Source organism: Meles meles, chromosome 14 (assembly GCF_922984935.1).
Source record: "Meles meles chromosome 14, mMelMel3.1 paternal haplotype, whole genome shotgun sequence".
Lineage (NCBI taxonomy): Eukaryota > Metazoa > Chordata > Mammalia > Carnivora > Mustelidae > Meles > Meles meles.
In genome coordinates, this window is record NC_060079.1 from 32,122,962 (window position 1) to 32,143,791 (window position 20,830).

Below are 20,830 nucleotides of genomic sequence, written 5' to 3' on the forward strand. Positions count from 1 at the left end.
GTGGCTCAGTGGGTTAAGCCTCTGCCTTTGGCTCAGGTCATGATCTCAGGGTCCTGGGATCCAGACCCACATCAGGAACTCTGCTCAGCAGGGGGCCTGCGTCTCCCTGCCTCACCCCTGCCTGCCTCCCTGCCTATCTGTGATCTCTGTCTGTCAAATAAATAAATAAAATCTTTAAAAAAAAAACAAACAAACTAGTTATCTCTCAGTGAATGGAATTATAGGTATATGCTATTTCTTCCTTATGGTTGTATTTATTTTCCATTTTTTGATAATTACATATTTTTTTAAGAAATCTACATTCTTTTTCATTTGAAAATCTTTATTAACTAGAACTGTCCAGCTTGCATCAGCAACTCTGTACAAAAACTCTAAAAACCTGAAAATTCTGCAAGAAGGAAATGTGCCACTTCACTGACTTATTAGCATCAGCTAGAATCACTTATCATCACACATAAAGTGACTTTCGAAGGTTAGCAGTCTTCCTCCCCTGGTTCAGTGGGCTATCCACCACTATTATGGACATTCCTGGCCAAAGAACAAGGGTGGCCAAACAGAAGCAGCTCTCCATCTGACAGGAAAACTTGTCAAGCGTGGATGACCAGATGCCTAGTCTGACAAGCCAGCTGGACCAGAGATTTCGGGGACTCCTCTCCTCAACCAGCCAGCCCTTCCTGTTCTTCCACATTCTGTGGTGCCTTTTCAGACTCATCTTGGCTGACTGTGGCTTGGTGTGCACGTTGGTTTTTAAAATCACTGGACTTGGGGCGCCTGGGTGGCTCAGTTGGTTAAGCGACTGCCTTCGGCTCAGGTCATGATCCTGGAGTCCTGGGATCGAGACCCATATAGGGCTCCCTGCTCAGCAGAAGAGTCTGCTTCTCCCTCTGACCTTCCCCTTCTCGAGTTCTCTCTCTCAAATAAACAAGTAAAATCTTAAAAAAATAAAATAATATCACTGGACTTATTCAATTTAAGAAGTTTTGTACAGGGTCGCCTGGGTGGCTCAGTTGTTAAGCATCTGCCTCGGCCTGGATCATGATCCCGGAGTCCTGGGATCAAGCCCTGCACCGGGCTCCCTGCTCAGCAGGGAGCCTGCTTCTCTCTCTGCCTGCTACTCTGCCTGCTTGTGCTCTCTCTCTCTCTCTGTCAAATAAATAAATAAATAAAACCTAACTTCCTTTTAAAAAAAAAGTTGTGTATACTCGTTTTACTGGCACTTTCCTTCTTATCCCTGCTCTGCCCTTTCAGGGGGTTATCTCCTGCACAAACACTGCTGCCTTTACATCTACTATTGTACCATCTTGCCATCTCCAAAACTGTGCTGCACTGCGAAGGGCATGGGAGAGTCTGAGCCCCAGCACTACGTACTACGTGACCCTTCAGAGTCTCGACCACTTTGTTGCCAAATGCCAGACACATGGTTCAGTGCTATATGAACATAAACATTATCATGATTTTCCTTATTTTATTTTTCCTTCTCCTAACCTTTAGCCATCATTCTTGCTAATGCTTTCCCCCCACAATATACCTACCATTTTGCACCTGTTGATCCTGCAGCGTGTGAATTTCAGAAACATTATTTACTGCAGTTTCTGCTCCTAGTACAATTCTAAAACATGGGTTTTAGTTTTAGAGTCAGAGACCTCCTAAGCTAGAATCTTGGCTCCAAAATGAATGACTAGCTGGGTGATCTCCAGCTAGCACAGTACCTGATCACTCTATTTTCTTGACTATAACACGGGAGTAATGCTATCAGAGGACTGGTAAGATTAAGTGAGATTATGTATACAAAGTACTTAGCTCAGAGCTTAATAATTGTTAAAGCCACTTTCTATTTCCCCTTACAAATGGTACACAAATTATCTGCATTACTCTAAATATGAGAAAGTAGAATTCAGGAAGGTTCAGATGAAAAAGCCATTTTTATGAAGAGCGAGAGACAACATATGGTCTCTAGGTGGTAGCCTTTCATGAAAATTTAAATGTGTGAGATATACATACATACAAACACACTCACATATATCACACATTTAAATTTTCATGAAAGGCTACTACCTAAACACCATTTGTCTCTTACTAATATAACTTACATTTCATATATATGATATATATGTGTATATATATATCTGTATATGTGACAGATTCCTTACCAATACCTACTAACACCAGACTTAAATTTACGCTACTTAGGTAGTACAAAACGAGATCTTACTATGTCCCTGATTACTAATGAAAGCATCTTTTCTGGCCATTCCACTTTCCACTTCTGTGAACTAACTATTTGCATCCTTTCTCTTGTCTTGTCTTTTGCTTACGAGGTTTAGTGTGTGTGTATTTTTGTTTCTATGACATTCTTCTAAGTAGTTAAGTTTTCACAATAAAAGTTCAAGCTCTTCTGTGATTTCTAAATTATGATAAACACCCCGACACAACCAGAATCTGGTTAACATTTTTTTTTTCGTTTTGTTTTTTCATTTTATTTATTTTTTCAGTGTAACAGTATTCATTCTTTTTGCACAACACCCAGTGCTCCATGCAAAATGTGCCCTCCCCATTACCCACCACCTGTTCCCCCAACCTCCCACCCCTGACCCTTCAAAACCCTAGAATCTGGTTAACATTTAAGGAAGGTGGTACACTGGGGCTGCAGTAGGAATAGCTTAGTATACAGGGCACAGTTACTTTCATCTAAAATCACTTACTCACAAACACCAGCACTAAAGCCCTCCAATGTGTATGTCATGTGCACTTGGAGGTAAAAATTTTTTTTTTTTTTTTTTTAAAGATTTTTTTTTTTATTTATTTCACAGATTGTAAGTAGGCAGAGAGGCAGGCAGAGAGAGAGAGAGAGGAGAAAGCAGGCTCCCTGCTGAGCAGAGAGCCCGATGCGGGGCTCGATCCCAGGAACCTGGGATCATGACCTGAGCTGAACTCAGAGGCTTTAACCCACTGAGCCACCCAGGTGCCCCAAATATATTCACTTTACTCTTATACTTAAGGTTTTTAGTGACTTAAGAAATGCTTCCTACCTCAAAGTCAAAAGCTAGATTACAAGACTTTCTTTAATCAAGTTGCAACTGATTTATGTACAGCAGAAAAATGTCATTTTATGTTTTTTTAAAAAGATTTTATTTACTTATTTGACAGAGAGAGATTACAAGTAGGCAGAGAGGCAGGCAGAGAGAGAGAGAGGGAAGCAGGTTCCCTGCTGAGCAGAGAGCCCGATGTGGGACTCGATCCCAGGACCCTGAGATCATGACCTGAGCCGAAGGCAGCGGCTTAACCCACTGAGCCACCCAGGTGCCCCTCATTTTATGTTTGTTTATACAAATAACTAATTGTGTCAGCAATGTCTTTTCATCTCTGATCCTGAAAGCACCTCTGGCTATATGCCAGTTTCCAAATACGTGTGCATCTGTTTCTGACCTTACCTGTTCCATTAGTCTACATATATTTTTAACCATAAACTTACTATTTTTATAACAAGATAGAAAGTCCACATGGTAAAATATATGTAAAGAGGGTGAAGGAGGGAAAAGAAAGGAATAGATGTTAAGCCCAACAATTTCGGAGAACTTAAATTCTAAAATGCCAGAGACTATAGTCCATGAATGTTAGTCCTTTTTTTCTTTTTGTTTTTAAGATTTATTTTTTTGAGAGAGAGTGCACGTGCGCGCACACGCCCGAGGGGGAGTAGGGACAGAGAGAGAATCTCAAGCAGACTCTGCACTGAGAGTGGAGCCTGACGTGGGGCTTGATCTTACGACCTGGAGATCATGACGTGAGCTGAAACCAAGAGTTAAATGCATAACCAACTGAGCCACCCAGGGCACCCCCAAAAATATTAGTTCTACAGAGAAAGAACTCTATGAGCAGATCCAAAACAACTGTAAAAGAGAAATTAAAAAGGAGCCACAAGTTACTAAAGAGACAAAAAAGTTGTAAACTGAATACTACACATAAGCACTAAGTCTGGCATATTGCTTATTTCTGTATAAAGGTACTGTGTTCCTATTGCTGTCTTTCAACCATCCGCCACCAGAAGCACACGTGCACACACACTCCACCACAGAAGAAACCGTACTTAGGACACGACCTAGACAGGACTCACACAAATATTAACAAAAAATGAATTCTTTTGAACTTCAGTGGCAAATTTCACAAATCATCATAGAACTGGAGTTTCATTTTACTAATTCAGAAAAGTACACGCTCATGTATGGTATTTCCTACCCTTGTGAACTTGGAGCACATTTCCTCTGCTTCTTTTATCATATTTGCTCGAAGCATGTATTTCGCAGATTTGGAGTTGATGAATCTATCGGCTGTGTCCAAAGACTGTGCTTCAGCCATCCACTTTGCAGCTTCTTTGAGATTACCCATGTGCTTTAAGAAATCAAAGTATTAAAGAAACCACAGTATTCATGATTAAAAAATTATGGGTGAATATAGAAAAAGTTAATAAAGACAAACTAGAAATTTGGTACCATTTCTAACAAATTTATCTAGAACTCTTTGGATAAATTACAATTTGCATTTACTAAGAGATGTATCAAGAGATTACCAAGATTATCCACTGTTTATACCACTATGTAACATAAAATGCCCTAGGATTATTAGAATGTTAGAAATAGATTATCAGTGTACCCTAGAAGTTATTTTTATATTTTATATAGAAAAAACTCCAAGTTTCTTAAAGTGTCAAATTCATCCAAAAACACAACTAAATTTTACCTTGTAAATTTTTGCTTTCATATAGAATAATTCTATTAGAGTGGGAGTACTAGCAATTGCAGCATTGATATAATCCAAAGCCAAAGAATACTGCCCAAGTTTATCAAAGTGCTGTGCCAGGAAATACTGAACCCAGAGCAGTGTTGTTGGGGGTTCCTTCTCCCCATTCTCTGCAATCAAACAAATATAAAATTACTATGGAGAAGGCAAAGTAAAGCAAATCATGTATTTTCTCCCTTAATGCATGATGAAGTTAATAATTACTACAAAAATAATGGGTAAAAACACAGAAAAATAACCAATTTCAAAAGAGAAAGGTAGGACTTTATGCCATAAAGTTCAAATAGTAGCAGCCAGGCAGAGAAACAAGATGCTGGTTTCATAGGCTTCTAACACCTACCTCATCCCAAAGAAACCATCCTAGGGAAAGAGGTAAATCGGTCTACTCTATGAATTCTCTGGCTGAGAATGTAGGGCAGCAGACCAGGAAAAGTCAGGGGAAACAGCTGGGTTAAGAGAAGTCCCTAACTACCCCACACAAACAAGACCTGCCAGGGCTTTGCATTTCCTAGGTCTCAACCCTACATCAGGGGAAACCAAAGTTGAAGGTATGAAGAGACCTTCCTGACAAGGTGGAATGAAGCCTACAATGTGACAAAAGCATGACAGTCAGTTGAGCTCTATCCTGTTCCCCATTCTGAACCCCGAGCTACAGAAGAGTAAATAAAGAAATACCAAGCTCTCCAAATGGATTTTAGCAGGGAAGACATACAGGTCTGAAATTAGGCAGAAAGAGAAGAGAGGAGAATTTACCCACACCACAGGGAAAAAAAAGGTTTCCTAGACTAGCTAATCAAATAAAAGAACAATGTAAACACAAAAATTAGCATAAATTAAAACAATAAATAAGGGAAAGAGACAAGCATTTATTTTGTTCCTTTTATATAAACCATATTTCAGGGGAACCAAATATTTGATGAGGGCAAGTTCTTTATAAGAAAAATTCTAGCTATTAAATGCAAGGGAAAAAATGATTCGAATGAAATAAGGGACTAAGGCAATGGTCCTCAGGGGCTGCCAAAATCACCAGGTAAGAGGAACTTTTTAACCAGCAGATCAGGCTGACCACATCTAAACCCGGATCCATCATCACATCACAAACAGAAAACCAGAACGTCTTCCGGCTACAGATGTGAGACAAAGCAACACATAAGTATTCACAAGAAACCTGGATTTAATCAAGCCTGTAAACCTAACTATAGGTTTACAGGAAATATGGAGAGCAAAATATATTAAATGATACCAGGAGAAAGCAATCGGCCAAATCCATAACATGGAACATTCCATAAGACAAATGACCTTTCAACAAATAGTGGGGATTTTTTTTTGTTTTTGTTTTTTTGTTTTTAATGGGAGAGGAGGTTACTGCTCAAAATTAAAAGACTATCAGAGACATAACCAAATGTAAAGTGTAGACCTTTGTCGGAGCCAAATAAGTCAATTACACAGAGACATTTTTTGAGGTAACTGGGGAAACTTGCACGTGGACTGGGTGTTCAATATTATGATACAAGCGTTAACTTGTATGAGCTCGCACCCTGGCTGCATCTTCTGTGTAAGTGTTTTAAACCATTAGAGATGCGTGCTAAGGTACTGACAGGTAAAACAGGACGTCACTTTAAAAATACCCCAGAAAAGAGACACAACATAACTTCAGACAGGACTGGCAAAATGTTGGCCACTGAGGCTCAGTGATGGGGACACAAGGGTTCATTCTCCCATCTACTTCTGTGTTGCTATTTCATTATGAAGTTTGTTTTAAACTAACAAAAACAAAAGGGCAATAACATGTAAAAGACACAGGAAGAACTCAGAATAAATTTAGCATCTGCGTGACTTGAAAGCGTTCTAGAATGTTTTTTAAACTAAGATGCCTTAATTTACATATGTCCGGGGGGGGGGGGGCGGTACCTAGGTGGCTCAGTGGGTTAAAGCCTCTGCCTTCGGCTCAGGTCATGATCCCAGGGTCCTGGGATCGAGCCCCGCATCAGGCTCTCTGCTCTGCAGGGAGCCTGTTTCCTCCTCTCTCTCTGCCTGCCTCTCTGCCTACTTGTGATCTCTGTCTGTCAAATAAATAAATAAATAAATAAATCTTAAAAAAAAAAAAAAAATTTACATATGTCCGGATAAAGAGAGAAATAAAAGACTAAATCATACAGAATTTAAAGTAATAAAAGAGTAGAAAGAACAGAGAAGTAAGAATTTGGGAAAAACAGATTTCAATATAAACTAACTGTACGATCTCAGCAAGCCACTCAACCTCTTAAGTCTGTTTACCCATGTTAAAACACAGTTAACTCCCATCTCACAAGATTATGGAAAATTTAAATTAAGTAAGACTGAAAGTGCTCTTCTAATTTCCTTCACAAATTCAAAAACTATTTAGTAAATAGGTATCAGGTAGCACATACATAAAATACAGGCTAGTTTTACTCTAAGTGATTAAAAATGGATTGAAGTGAGTAATCAAATTCCAATTCAATCTAATTTAAACTTACCATAAGGGCTAAAAAAGTCACACGTTTTAAGAGAGGTTTCATAATTCGTAACAAGCTCCTGGATTATAGAAATCTGTTAAAGAAACATAGTTTTAAAATTTAAAAATATTTTATTAATGGTATTCATATTTACTGTGGAGTGTATTAGATTTGGAAACAATGTAGAGGTTATTTCAGGACTACATATTAACTAAACTACTAGTTTAGTTAATGTCTGTTCTAGGATGTCTGTTCCCCCTGCTTCCCCACTGTGTGAGGGGAAAGCAAGAAAAACACAGAAAATATACTGTTCTCTTTATTAATAGTCAGAAAATATACTATTCTCTTTATTAATAGTAAGACAGAATCTCATTAATTTGTCATCTCATTAAATAGGTTTGAGTTTTTAAAGGACAAATTATCAATAATTACTACAAAACCTTTTTTTGGCTAATAGTTTACCTGCCTTTTGCTTCTCACTGTTAGAGTGGGTAGCTGTAAACAATTATATATTCAGATTTTCTAAAGCTACTCATAACAAAAAAGACAAATGAAATGATCCAAATGACACAGTGATTCAATGGAAAAGGTTAAGTAAACTCCAAACTAGGTATTTACACTTCCTTTACTTTCAGTGGTCATTCTGATAAACAGATTTGCGTCTCAATGTCCCTCTCAAGTAGGACTGAAATACAATAAGCTGCACTGGTAAAGTGCTCTGCCCTCAAAGTGGCAAACAAAAAGTGACATGAATTAGAAGCCCAAGAGGAAAAAAACCAGCTTATATATATATAAAATTGGTTTTAAATGCCTATTGATGTTAACTGTTCAGAATGAGTTGGAAAATATAACTACCTTATTTGTGAATTCCAAAAGGGTAAATGTTTAGGACTCTTGGTTAAGTGGTTGTCTTCGGCCCAGGTCCCAATCTCAGAGTCCCTGGATTAAGTCCTGTGTCCAGCTCCCTCGCTGAGCAGAAGTTTGCTTCTCCCTCTGACCCTCTGCCCTCTTGAGCTCTGTCGCATTCACTCTTTCTCTCTCAAATAAATAAAATCTTTTTTTTTTGTTTAAAAACAAAAAACAAAACAAAACAAAAAACAAAGACAGGCGCCTGGGTGGCTCAGATCATGATCCCAGGGTCCTGGGATGGAGCCCCATGTTGGGCTCCTTGTTCATTGGGGAGCCTGCTTCTCCCCTGCCTGCTGTTTCCTCTGCTTGTGCTTGCTCTCCTCCTTGCTCTGTGTCAAAAAATAAATAAAATCTTTTAAAAGAATAAAAATTTAAAAAATTAAAAAATAAAGAGTAGGGGTGCCTGGATGGCTCAGTCGTTAAGCGTCTGCCTTTTGCTCAGGTCATGATGCCAGAGTCCTGGAATCAAGCCCCACATTAGGCTCCCTGCTCAGTGGGAAGCCTGCTTCTCCCTCTCCCACTCCTCCTGCTTGTATTCCCTCTCTCTTTTCTGTCAAATAAATAAAAATCTTTAAAAAAAAAAGGAGTAAAGATTTAAAAGTGAAGGAAATCCATTAAAACTTTTAATAGTATCTAACCAATATGGTATTATTTTAATAGTGATAATATTTAAAGTTTTCTAGTTTTAAAACATGGGATGCCACTAATACTACCAGACAAAAAGAACGTAGCAAACAGGAACAACAATAAGAAGCCAGTAACTGTTACAAGTGCTTTACATGTATTAAAATAATAATTATACTGAGAGTCAACCCCCTACATGGCACTGTTTTAGGTACTTTACTTGTATTAACTCACTTATGCTCAAAAGAACCCTATGAGGTGTGCACTATTACTAACTTGATCTTACAGGTGAAAGGAAAATAAAAATAAGCTGAAAGTGTACCATGGTGAAGCATGGAGTTGTTTAACCCAAGCAACAAGGCTCCAGAAAGTAGTTTCTAACTACTTGGTGTATCAATGAATGGATGAGACACAGCACATTTATTACTAATGGACAATTCTCCTGGATTCACAGGAATGCATTAAGACTAGAGACTAAGAGCAGGACAGGAAACTTTCCCTGATCAGGTTTAGAGCACAAAACACCAAGTGGTGCCCATTAAATCAGCCAGAACATGGAAAATGGAAAATGATCTCTGTTTTGCAAATAATATGATCTTACTTATAAAACCCCTAATAATTTCTGGGGTACCTGGGTGGCTCAGTCAGTTAAGTGTCCAACTCTTGGTCTCTGCTCAGGTCAAAACCTCAGGGTCCTGGGATCAAGCACAGAGTTCTGAGTGTGGAACCTAGCTTAAGAGTCTCTCTCTCTCTCAAATAAGTCAAGCAGAGAGAGTCAAGTATCATATGGTTTCACTTATTTGTGGAGCATAACAAATGACATGGAGGACATTGGGAGATGGAGAGGAGAAGGAAGTTGAGGGAAATTGGAAGGGAAGGCGAACCATAAGAAACTATGGACTCTGAAAAACAACCTGAGGGTTTTGAAGGGTCGGGGTTGGGAGGTTGGGGGAACCAGGTGGTGGGTAATAGGGAGGGCACGTATTGCATGGAGCACTGGGTGTTGTGCAAAAACAATGAATACTGTTATGCTGAAAATAAATAAATAAATAAATTTAAAAAAAAAAAGAGTCTCTCTCTCTCTCTGCCCCTCTCCTACCTCAAAAAAAAACCCAACCAAACAAAAAACCCCTAACAATTCCAAAAACAACAAAACTGTTAAAACAAAAAAATATTGATTCAGCAAAGTAAAAGGATACAAAGTCAACACACAAAAACTAGTTGTATTTCTATACGGAACAATGAACAACCTAAAAAAAACAACAACTACAAAAATTCAATTCATAATAGCATCAAAAAGAATAAAATACTTAGAGGAAGTGAAAGACTTGTATAATGAAAACTACAAACTATGACTGAAAGAAGTCACAAATAAATGGAAACGCATCACATGTTCATGGATTAGAACATTTAATATTATTAAAATGTCAATTCTTGTCAACTATACTTCAGTAAAAACATTTTCTAATGTTAATACTACCCAAAGAGATGTACAGATTCAATGTGATCACTATCAAAATTCCAATAAGGCTTCTTGTGTGTGTTTTTTGTTTGTTTTGTTTTGTTTTGTTTTTTTCAGAAATAGAAAAGCACATCCTTAAATTCACATGGACTCTCAAGGGTCCAAAATAGCCAGAATAATTTGTAAAAGAACAAAACTAGAGGACTCACACTCCAGATCTCAAAATATACTACAGTAAGTTATAGTACAGTAATCAAAATAGTGTGATAATGGCATAAAGACTGACATAGGGATTACTGGGGTATAACGAAGAGCCCAGAAATAAACCTTCACATATATGGTCAGATGATTCTTGACATAGGTGCCACTCAATGGGGAATGGACAGTTTTTTCCCAGATGGTGCTGGGAAAACTGGATATCCATATGCAACAGAAGGAAGCTGGACTATGACATAATAGCACATATAAAAATTAACTCAAAATGGATCAAGAACCTAAAGAAAGGGCCTAAAACAATAACACTCTTAGAGAAAACATAGGACAGAAGCTTGATTACACTGGATACAATGATTTCTTAAGAGACGACACCAAAGGCCTGTTACAAAAGAAATAAAAAACAAACTGGACTTCATGAAAATTTAAAATTTTGTGCATCAAAAGGCATTATACAGAGTAAAAAGGAATGAAACCCACAGAATGGGAGAAAATATGTGCAAACTGGATAAGGGACTAATACCCAGAATATACAGAGAACTCCTAAAACCCAGGAACAAGGACACAACAGACTTAAAAAACGGGCAACTATACTTGGATAGAATTTCTCCAAAGAAGAGGTGAGAATGTGAAAGAAAGAGATAACATGTAAAAAGATGTCCCCTACCACTAATCATCATGAAAATGCCAATCAAAACCAAAAGGAGATACCACCTCACACCCAGGAAAATGGCTACTATCAAAAAAACAGAAAACAATTTTGATGGGAATACAAAATGGTACAGCCACTCTGGAAAACAGTATGGTTAGTTCCTCAAAAAACTATAAACAGAATCACCAAATGATCCAGCAATTCCGCGTCTGGGTGTATACCCAAAAGAGGTGGAAGCAGGGTCTTGAAGAGATATTTGTACACTTGCATTCACAGCAACATTAGTCACAACACTAGAATGTGAAAGCAACCTAAATGTCTGCCGATGGATGAAGGGATCAACAGTACCTGGTCTATACACACAATGCAGTATTATTCAGCCTTAAGAGGGAAGGCAATTCTGCAATATGCCATGATACGGACAACCCTGGAGCACATTGTGCCACATGAAATAAGCCAGCGACAAAAAGACAAATGCCAGGATTCCACCTGTATGAGGTATTCAGGGTACTCAAAATCATAGCAACAGGAAGTATAATGATGGCTTCCAGGGGCTGAGAGAAGGGGAAAATGGGAAGTTATTGTTTAGTGAGTACACAGTTTTAGTTCTAGATGAATAGAGCTCTGGGGATGGACGGTGAGGATGGCTGCATAATAATGTGAATGTATTCAATACCAATGAACTGTGCACTTAAAATAATAAGGTAGTTAGCTTTATGGTACCTATATTTTTACCACAATAAAAAAACAAAACAAACCTGTGGTTCTTAAAAGAGTGTGCTCTGCAGACTATCAACATCATTAATGTGAGCATTAGCATCACCTGGTAATTTGCTAGAGATACAAATTTTGGCACCAGACCCCAGATTTACACAATCAAATTCTGGGCCCAGCAATCTCTTTTTAGCAAAGCTTCCTATTAATTCGGATACACACTAAAGATTATAAACTGAAACAGATGTTACCCAAAAATCCCCACCAACTATTGCTGTAAGACAAAATTATTTTTAACCCACCATGACCAATCCCACCCCATCAATGTCACTTAGAATATCTGTAACTTTGAAAGTTTCCAGGCTTAGAATTCAGTATTCAAGTTGTCTAATTTAAGGAGGCAAATATTTTTTTCATGAACTTACAATGCCATCTACTGGTAGTCACAAAAACTGCAGCTAGAGCAGATTTTATGTAAAGGTGTATCTGAATTTCTAGGGTAAAACATACTTGTTTCAATAATTTAAAATATATACTGAAGTTACACATAATTCTTCATAAAGGAATATAAAAACTGCTGAATGAAACAGATTTCCAGTTTCAGGACTCACAATAAAATATGATTAAGGAAAAAAAATAAAGATCATGGAAAGTCCACATGAAATCTAAATAAAAAGTATGGAGAACACCAACAATCCTAGTTCATTAGGCATACTTCTTTAATCTAAAAACTGTATTTTAATCACTAACTTAGTAATTAAGTAGACAATTATCTTTCCAAATTTGTCTATGAAATTAGTCTAAAGAATTTTATTCAGATATACGGACCCATTTCATTTCAAGTTTACTTATCCTTTATATCTCAATGAGAAAGTAAACTCACTCCTTTTTTATAAAACTTAATATGTAACGGATATTTTTCTTGAAAATATTTTGTCACTGCCATTTAAAATCAAGAAATCCAATCCACTTGAGTTTGTTATCTAAGATCACAATAAGAACTTAAAGCCTCAAAATGAACATCTTAAATTACAAGGCCAAAATTTTTTGTGAGTGGAAAAATTTCAAAGTTCAATCACCTTCTCTTGATTTAAATATCTAATCAGGATTGAAGCGGCTTTATTTTTGCTAGTAAAATCTAACCTGAGCAAATACTGTGACTACTATAATTTCCTAAAATATGGCCCTTTACCTGCTTTTTTTATGTGTGTGCTAAAAAAATTATTAACCCTGAAGACAAAGTTCTGTAATGCCATAACCAATACACAATTTTGTACAATACAGATTTTTTACATACACATACAAATCACATGTCTAAAATAGTTACTGCAACAGAAAAGCTACAGAAATTTTTTGGATTTTACCCAAATTAAAAAACTAAGAATAGCTTATCAAAAAGGACCAAAACTGCTAGATTAATTTCCAATAAATGTGTGATTGGTGGTAACAATTTTGGTTTTGGAGGAGCTAGCCATAGAGATAAGTTGTCCGAGAACTACAACGTTAAAATTAAGTAATTTCCTACAGAGATGAGGTGTGAGGATGGGGTGGTAAAAGAAAGACCAGCTCTTGAACATCTTCTTTGAATCAATAAGCACTTTATAAGTTTTATCATTTAATTAAAACAAATATCAACCTTCAAGTATTGTCTTTTCTCAACTTTAAGATCCAGAAACAGACTCAGATAAATGCTTGGGCCAAGAGTGATAGAATCAGGATTCCAAACCAGGCCTGATTCCAAAACAATGCTCTCTTCCCTAAACCAGTATTTTCTGAAGTGTGGTGCACATGGTAGAATACAAGATGATTATAATTAATTCAACAACTGTAATTTAAGTTTTATTTTTACATTCTGTGTTATAAAAAATATATTAGCACAAACCCATGGTTTTATGAAAAACAAAAAAGCAATCAAATTTAATGAAAAATATGAACTAAATAAGTAACACTATCAGTGTTACCTCCATTTGGCAAAAATCATGAGAGACATTAATAAATGCATGTCAGCAGACATTATACTATACTGTGATGTCTTCCTAGGTAGGAAAAGCACTTGCTTTTATTTTCCTCTTCCCAGATTTTTAAAACTCTTTTTAAACAAACAAAAAACTCATTCATGCACATAATTGTAATTATCATTAACTGCTGATCGAAATGTCTTAAAAATACTGGCTGGGGAGTTCTCGGATACTGTTACCACTGCAAATAATGCCTTTTGGAATTTTTGAAGATAGGGATTGCTGGGATGCCTGGGGGCTCAATCAGTTAAGGGTCTTCCTTCAGCTCAGGTCATGATCCTAGGGTCCTGGGACCAAATCCTGCATCTGGCTCCCTGCTCAGCATGGAGCCTGTTTCTCCCTCTCCCTCCGCCCCTCCCCCTGCTTGTGCGCTCTCTCTCTGACAAATACATAAATAAAATCTTAAGGGAAAAAAAAAAAAAGATAGGGATTGTTGACTTCCCTTTTTTCCTTTTAGTGAGAAATCTGTCATTCTCACAAAGACATATATATTCTTAATGTAGCCTTCCATTACTTAGAGCATCTAAGAAAAAAATTCCTTCATATTGCCCTGATACAAATCAAACTTGCTTTCCTTGGTAATTATGCCCCAAATCGCCTTCTAAAAATCTCCCACTCTTCCAAAAGTAAATATGAAGTAAAGCATTTTAATTTAGAATTTTACAGAACCATAACTGTAAAAGCCATTATTATACTGATGACAGAATCCTATTATTTTTATAATGCTATCCAGCTTCATTTTTTTCTAATTTCCCTTCCCAGCTGAAGTTAGATGATAGATATTAACTCAATTTTACACCTGCCCGAGTTACTTAAGAATAAAGAAAGAACCACAGATACCTTATAGATAATGCATTCCAGGATTAAAATCCAGTATACCCACCATCCCTACCAACCAATTAGATATTTCCCAGACAATTCACCACTTCTCATAAAAATCTTCCAATGAAGTTGATGAGGATTCTCTTTTTTCACCGAACAAGAGGCCCCGTTTTCTCTTTGTGCCCACTGTCTCCAGTTTCTAAAGGGTACACATAGCCCCATAAATTATTTAAATGAGTAAGGATCTTGGGATATTTTCATAGTATGGGTGGGTTTAAGACGAGAAAGACGGGTCTTCTGGGAAACAGCCTACCTTCCCTTCCTGTGTATGGATACCCATATAGCTTTGGTTGAGAGCTCTGATGCCTCATCCAGTGAGAGTCTCATCAAGTCCTCACTTTCCATGCTGTTTGAAGTGACTCAGATTCAGCGCATCCAGGCACTGAGGTCCAGCTTCAGTGGAATCAAACAGACTTATCATAACCTGTACAAACCTTAATGATGATTCACTGTCTTCACTCAAGAGTCTGACATAGTGAATGGATAGATAAGAAAATGAGAAAAAACTTTCCATTATAGGTAAAAAGGAAGTCCAAAATTAATTTGTACTTCCTCTTCGTCGTTTTGGTTCCTTTAGGACACTAAAAACACACAGAATTATCATTTAGCCTTGACAGTTGAACTAAAATTAAGTAATATATATATATATATATAGCCTTGACAGTTGAACTAAAATTAACTAATAACTGATTACATTAATTAACTTTTTCTGAAAATACAGATTTTTTACTGTTAGAGAAAATCCATTTTTTTTTCAGCCATTAAATCAGCTAGATAAAAGACAAAAGTATAGAACACTAAGAACATGTTAGGAAAAAGATACTGGAAAAAGGCAAGCAAAAAAACTTAAAACAAGCAGAAGTAAGGACATAAAAAAGATGAGAGTAAAAATTAACAAAGTAGAAAAGGGTCAACAAACCCAACTTGGCCCTCTGAGAAGATTAACAAAATTGGCAAATCTTAAGCAGACTGACCAGGAAAAAAAAAAGACTCAAGTTATGAAAACTGAAAATGAAAGAGGGGACATTACTACCGACATAATAGAAATAAAATGATGATAAAAGAATAGGAGGAACAACTAACTGTATGCCAATACTGGATAACTGAGAGGAAACTGACAAATTTCTAGACACAATTTTCAGAAACCAAGTCAGGAAGAAGTAGAAAATATGATAAACCAATAACAAGTAAAGAATTCTAATAAGTAATCAAAAACTACCCAAAAAGGAGAGTCCAAGCCCAGATGACTTCACTGGTAAATTCTGCCAAATATTTAATAACACCACCAATTTTTCACAAACTTTTCAAAAAGAAGAAGAGAAGAGAACACTTCCCAACTCATTATAAGGCCTTCATTTCCCTGATACCAAAAATAGACAAAAACCTCACAAGAAAACTACAGATCAGTACCTCTATGGAATATGTAAAAAAAAATCCTCAAAAAAAGTACTAGCAAACTGAACCCAGCAACATATATGAAAAGAATTACAGACCATGAGCAAGTGGGTTTTATCCCAGCAATGCAAGATTGCTTTAACATCTGAAAATCAGGGCGCCTGGGTGGCTCAGTGGGTTAAAAGCTCTGCCTTCAGCTCAGGTCATGATTTCGGGGTCCTGGGATCGAGTCCCACACCGGACTCTCTGCTCAGCAGGGAGCCTGCTTCCTCCTCTCTCTCTGCCTGCCTCTCTGCCTACTTGTGATCTCTCTGTCAAATAAATAAATAAAATCTTTAAAAAAAAATCTGAAAATCAATTCATGTAATACATCATAGCAAGAGAATAACATACAATCACCTCAATAGACAAAAAACATTTGACAAAATCCAACACACTTTCCTGATAAAAATGCTTCGTGAACTAGGAAGAGAAGGGAACTTCTTCAACATTATAAAGGTCATCTATAAAAAAACCCATGGTTGGGGCACCTGGGTGGCTCAGTGGGTTAAAGCCTCTGCCTTCGGCTCAGGTCATGATCCCAGGGTCCTGGGATCGAGCCCCGCATCAGGCTCTCTGCTCAGCAGGGAGCCTGCTTCCTCCTCTCTCTCTGCCTGCTTCTCTGCCTGCTTGTGATCTCTGTCTGCCGAATTTAAAAAAAAAAAAAAAAAAAAGAAAAAACATGGTTAACATAATATTTTATGGTGAAAGACTAGATTCTTTCTCCTAAGATCAGGAACAAGACGCAGATGTCCACTCTAATCACTTCTATTCAATGGTGTACTGGAGGCTCCAGTCAGGGCAATTAGTCAAGAAAATAAAACTAAAAGAATACAAAATGGAAAGGAAGAATAAAACTTCCTATTTGTAGATGATACGATCTTGCACATAAAATCCTAAGGAAAAGTAAGGGCAGAGGTGCCTGGGTAGCTCAGTCAGCTGAGCATCTGACTCTTGGTTTTGGCTCAGATCTCATGGGTTGTGGGATCGTGTTCCATGCTCAGCATGGAATCTGCTTGAAGATTCTGTCCCTCTGCCCCTTCCCCATTTGTGTGCATTCACTCTCTCTAAAATACATAAGTCTTAAAAAAAAAAAAATCTAAGAAATCCATTACACCAAATATAAGCAGTAAATAACAAATAAGCAAGTCCAGCATGGCTGCAGAATACTAGATCAATATATAAAAAAATCAGCTGTATTTTATATACTAGCAATTACAGTCTGAAAATAAAATGAAGAAAATAATTCCATTAGAATAGCATTAAAAAGAATAAAGTATTTAGGAGTAAATTTTACAAAAGATGTACAAGATTTGTATACTGAAATCTACAAAATATTGTTGAAAGAATTAAAGAAGATAATGAATAAATGAAAAGACATCCAAAGTTCATAGACTGAAGAACTTAATATTGTTAAATTGATCCTTAGATTCAAAGCAATTCCTATAAAATTCCAGCTGGTTTCCTTATAGAAACTGAAAACCTGATTCTAAAATTCAAATTAAAATAAAAGGAATCCGGAAGCATCAAAAGAATCTTGAAAAAGAGCAAACTAGAAAGGTTCATACTTCAGTTCCTAATTTCAACTTATCCCAAAGCTACTGCAATCAAGATAGTGTGGTACTAACACAAGGACACACAAAAAAGATTAGTGGCATAAAACTGAGAGTCCAAGGATGAACACTCATTATAGTCCATTTATTTTCCCAAAAATCGCCAAGACCTTTCAATGGAGAAAGAAGAAACTTTGCAACAAATGGTACTGGGAAATTGGAGAGTAATCTGCGAAAGCAGGACTGACTCACACCATAAATAAAAATGAACTCAATGGACCAAAGATCTCAATGAATGAACTAAAAATGTAAAACTCCCAGTAAATATGTATAAATCTTCATGACCCTAGATTTGAAATGCTTTCTTAGTTATGACACAAAAGCACAAGCAACAAAAGGGAAAAAAGATAAGTTGGACTTCATAAAAATTAAGTTTTGTCATCAAAGGATATTTTCAAGAAAGTGAAAAGACAACCCACAGAATGATAGAAACATTTCCAAATCATTTATCTGATAAGGGACATATATCTGGAATATACAAAGAACTCTTACAACTTAATAAAAAGACAACTAACCCAAAGGGTCTGAATGGACATTTCTCCAAAGATGATTTACCAATGGCCATAAGCACATGAAAAGCTATTCAACATCATCAGTCATCAGGGAAATGCTAACCAAACCATGAGAGCACCTTTACACTCACTAGGATGGCTATAATCAAATGTCAAGTAATAACAAGTGGATTATTGGTGAGGATATATGGAAATCAGAATCCTCATATACTGCTTGTGGGAATGTAAAATGGTACAGTTACTTTAGGTCACGATCTCAGGGTCCTAGGATCAAGTCCCATATTGGGCTCTGCTCAGCAGCAAGTCTCCTTGTCCCTCTCCTTCTGCCCGCCGCCACCCCTGCTCATGTGCTCTCTCTCTCTCTCTCTCAAATAAATAAAATCTTTAAAAAAAAAAAAAAAGAAAGAAAATGTACATGTAAAAATTAGCACACAAATATCCACACAGTATTAGTCATAATAACTAAAAGGGAGAAACAACCAAAGTGTCCATCAACTGCTACAGTGTGGTATAGCCATACAATGGGACAGTGTTTAGTGATAAGAAAGAATGAAGTAGTCATTGACACTACCACATGGATGAAAATACCAGGCTAAGGAAAAAACACTAGAGAATGAAAGGTCACATATTTTATTATTTCATTTGTATGAAATGCCCAGAACAGACAAATGCACAGGGGAAAAAGTAGACTAGTGGTTGTCTAATGTTAAAGGGAATGGGATTTCTTTTTGGGGTGATGAAAATTTTCTAGAGTTACACTGTGGTGATGGTTATAAAACTCTGAATATATTTTAAAAATCACTGAATTGTACACTTCAAGTAGGTAAATTTTATGGTATATGATTTGTATCTCAATAAAGCTATTAAAAACAACAAAAATACTGGGGAGGGGGAACTACTGGTATCTAGTTGGTAGAGGCCAAGGACACTGTCTATTGTCCTAGGGACAGTCCCTATAACAGTCCCTATAACAAATTATCTAACCCAACAGGTCAATATGGAATTCTTTGCTGTGGGGAGCTGTCCTGCGCATTGTAGAATGTTTAGCTGCATCCCTGGCTTCTACCCATTTGCTATCAGTAGCATACTCCCACAGTGGTGATAATCAAAAATGTCTCAAGATGTTGCAAAATGTCCCTTGGGGGTCAAAATCCCCTCCCTCATTGCAACTTCAGAAATACTGCCCTAGAGGAAGAGGACCTTCCAAACTGTTTCTAAAACAACAGATGAACTTCCATAATACAAAGATCAGCAAACCAAGTTGTATTACATTTTTAACCACTTTATGTTAAAAAAAAAAAAAAACAAAACTATATCCACAGAAAAGCAAACACAAGGGAAAACATTCAAGAGTATCTAATGCTGGTGACGGTACAGTGAACCTTTCACATACATACACTGCAGTAATGATACAACTGGTGTCTACAACCTCATAGAAACCAAAGTACCAGTGTTTACTGAGAATCACAAAATGTACACACCTTTTACCCATTAATTTATCCTGAGAATTTGTAAGACGGAAATAATCCTGAGTAAAGGTACGTGATCAAAGATATTTATAATGGTTTTTTTTAACAGTGACAGTTTGGAAAACCAAAGTTCAACAATGGAGGTATGACTGATAAAAGAGCATGCAGTCATCAAAAAGGAAGGTAAGGAAGACTATAAAATAACACATAAAATACTTACGAACTTGCAAGGGGGGAAAGGGAAAAACAAAACTTTATGGCCAGAATTATTACAGCTACATACAGACACCACAAATAAATTCACGGGAAAAAAACCTTGACAGGAATTATCCAAAAAATGCTCTCCATACTTCTAAATTGCATATTCACAATTTAAAATGCTGCAGGCATTTTTAAAATACTTTTTTACAATTGTACTATATCCTGGTCTAACTTCAAAATATTATTTTATTTTCACGCTACCTAACATGGATCATTCTTTAAGACTCAGAAGTTTATGAAACTATAAATGTTTATCAGCCTTAACCTCTTCTAAATACTTCCTCCAGAGTTAAAATGCAGTGTTTAGCTACAATACTTACTACTGGTTAGAAGTCAATTTTAAAACACCCTTATTAGGACAAGTGACAAATACACGTGGCCGTAATTATTTATTTGAAAAGTACTCCCCATGCTTGTACATTTTTTTCTTACAATACTAAGTTCTAATAACCTGAACTGAATTTTCTGTGGTTTAATTCAGTTTTCAAAAGCACTTGGTAAACATTCCTATTCCATGCTTAAAGATAACACTAAAGAGATGTCAAAGGTTCCTATATAAATTAATATACTCTCAGTTCCTTCTTTAAAAATATAGGGGCAGGGCACCTGGGTGGCTCAGTGTGTTAAGCCACTGCCTTCGGCTCAGGTCATGATCTCAGAGTCCTGGGATCGAGTCCCGCATCGGGCTCTCTGCTCAGCGAAGAGCCTGCTTCCCTCTCTCTCTCTGTGCCTGCCTCTCTGCCTATTTGTGATCTCTCTCTGTCAAATAAATAAATAAAATCTTTAAAAATAAAAA

General features: G+C 36.8%; 1 protein-coding gene across 9 annotated transcripts in view; it reads right to left on the minus strand.

Annotated features, from left to right (window-relative positions):
* The window catches only part of NAA16 (N-alpha-acetyltransferase 16, NatA auxiliary subunit), a 65,734-nt gene that overhangs the window by 16,502 nt on the left and 28,402 nt on the right, over positions 1–20,830 (minus strand). For 8 of the 9 annotated variants that reach the window (XR_006821499.1, XR_006821500.1, XM_046028361.1 and 5 more), the window contains 3 exons: positions 7,293–7,365; positions 4,735–4,904; positions 4,234–4,386 (listed from right to left, as the gene is read on the minus strand). Coding sequence is in view for 7 of the 9 variants with exons in the window: in XM_046028361.1 (XP_045884317.1) it covers positions 4,234–4,386; positions 4,735–4,904; positions 7,293–7,365 (396 nt within the window). In the remaining 2 variants the exon portion in view is untranslated. Of the gene's footprint in view, positions 1–4,233; positions 4,387–4,734; positions 4,905–7,292; positions 7,366–20,830 lie in introns of those variants that run through there. The other variant, XM_046028366.1, reaches the window with a different exon arrangement.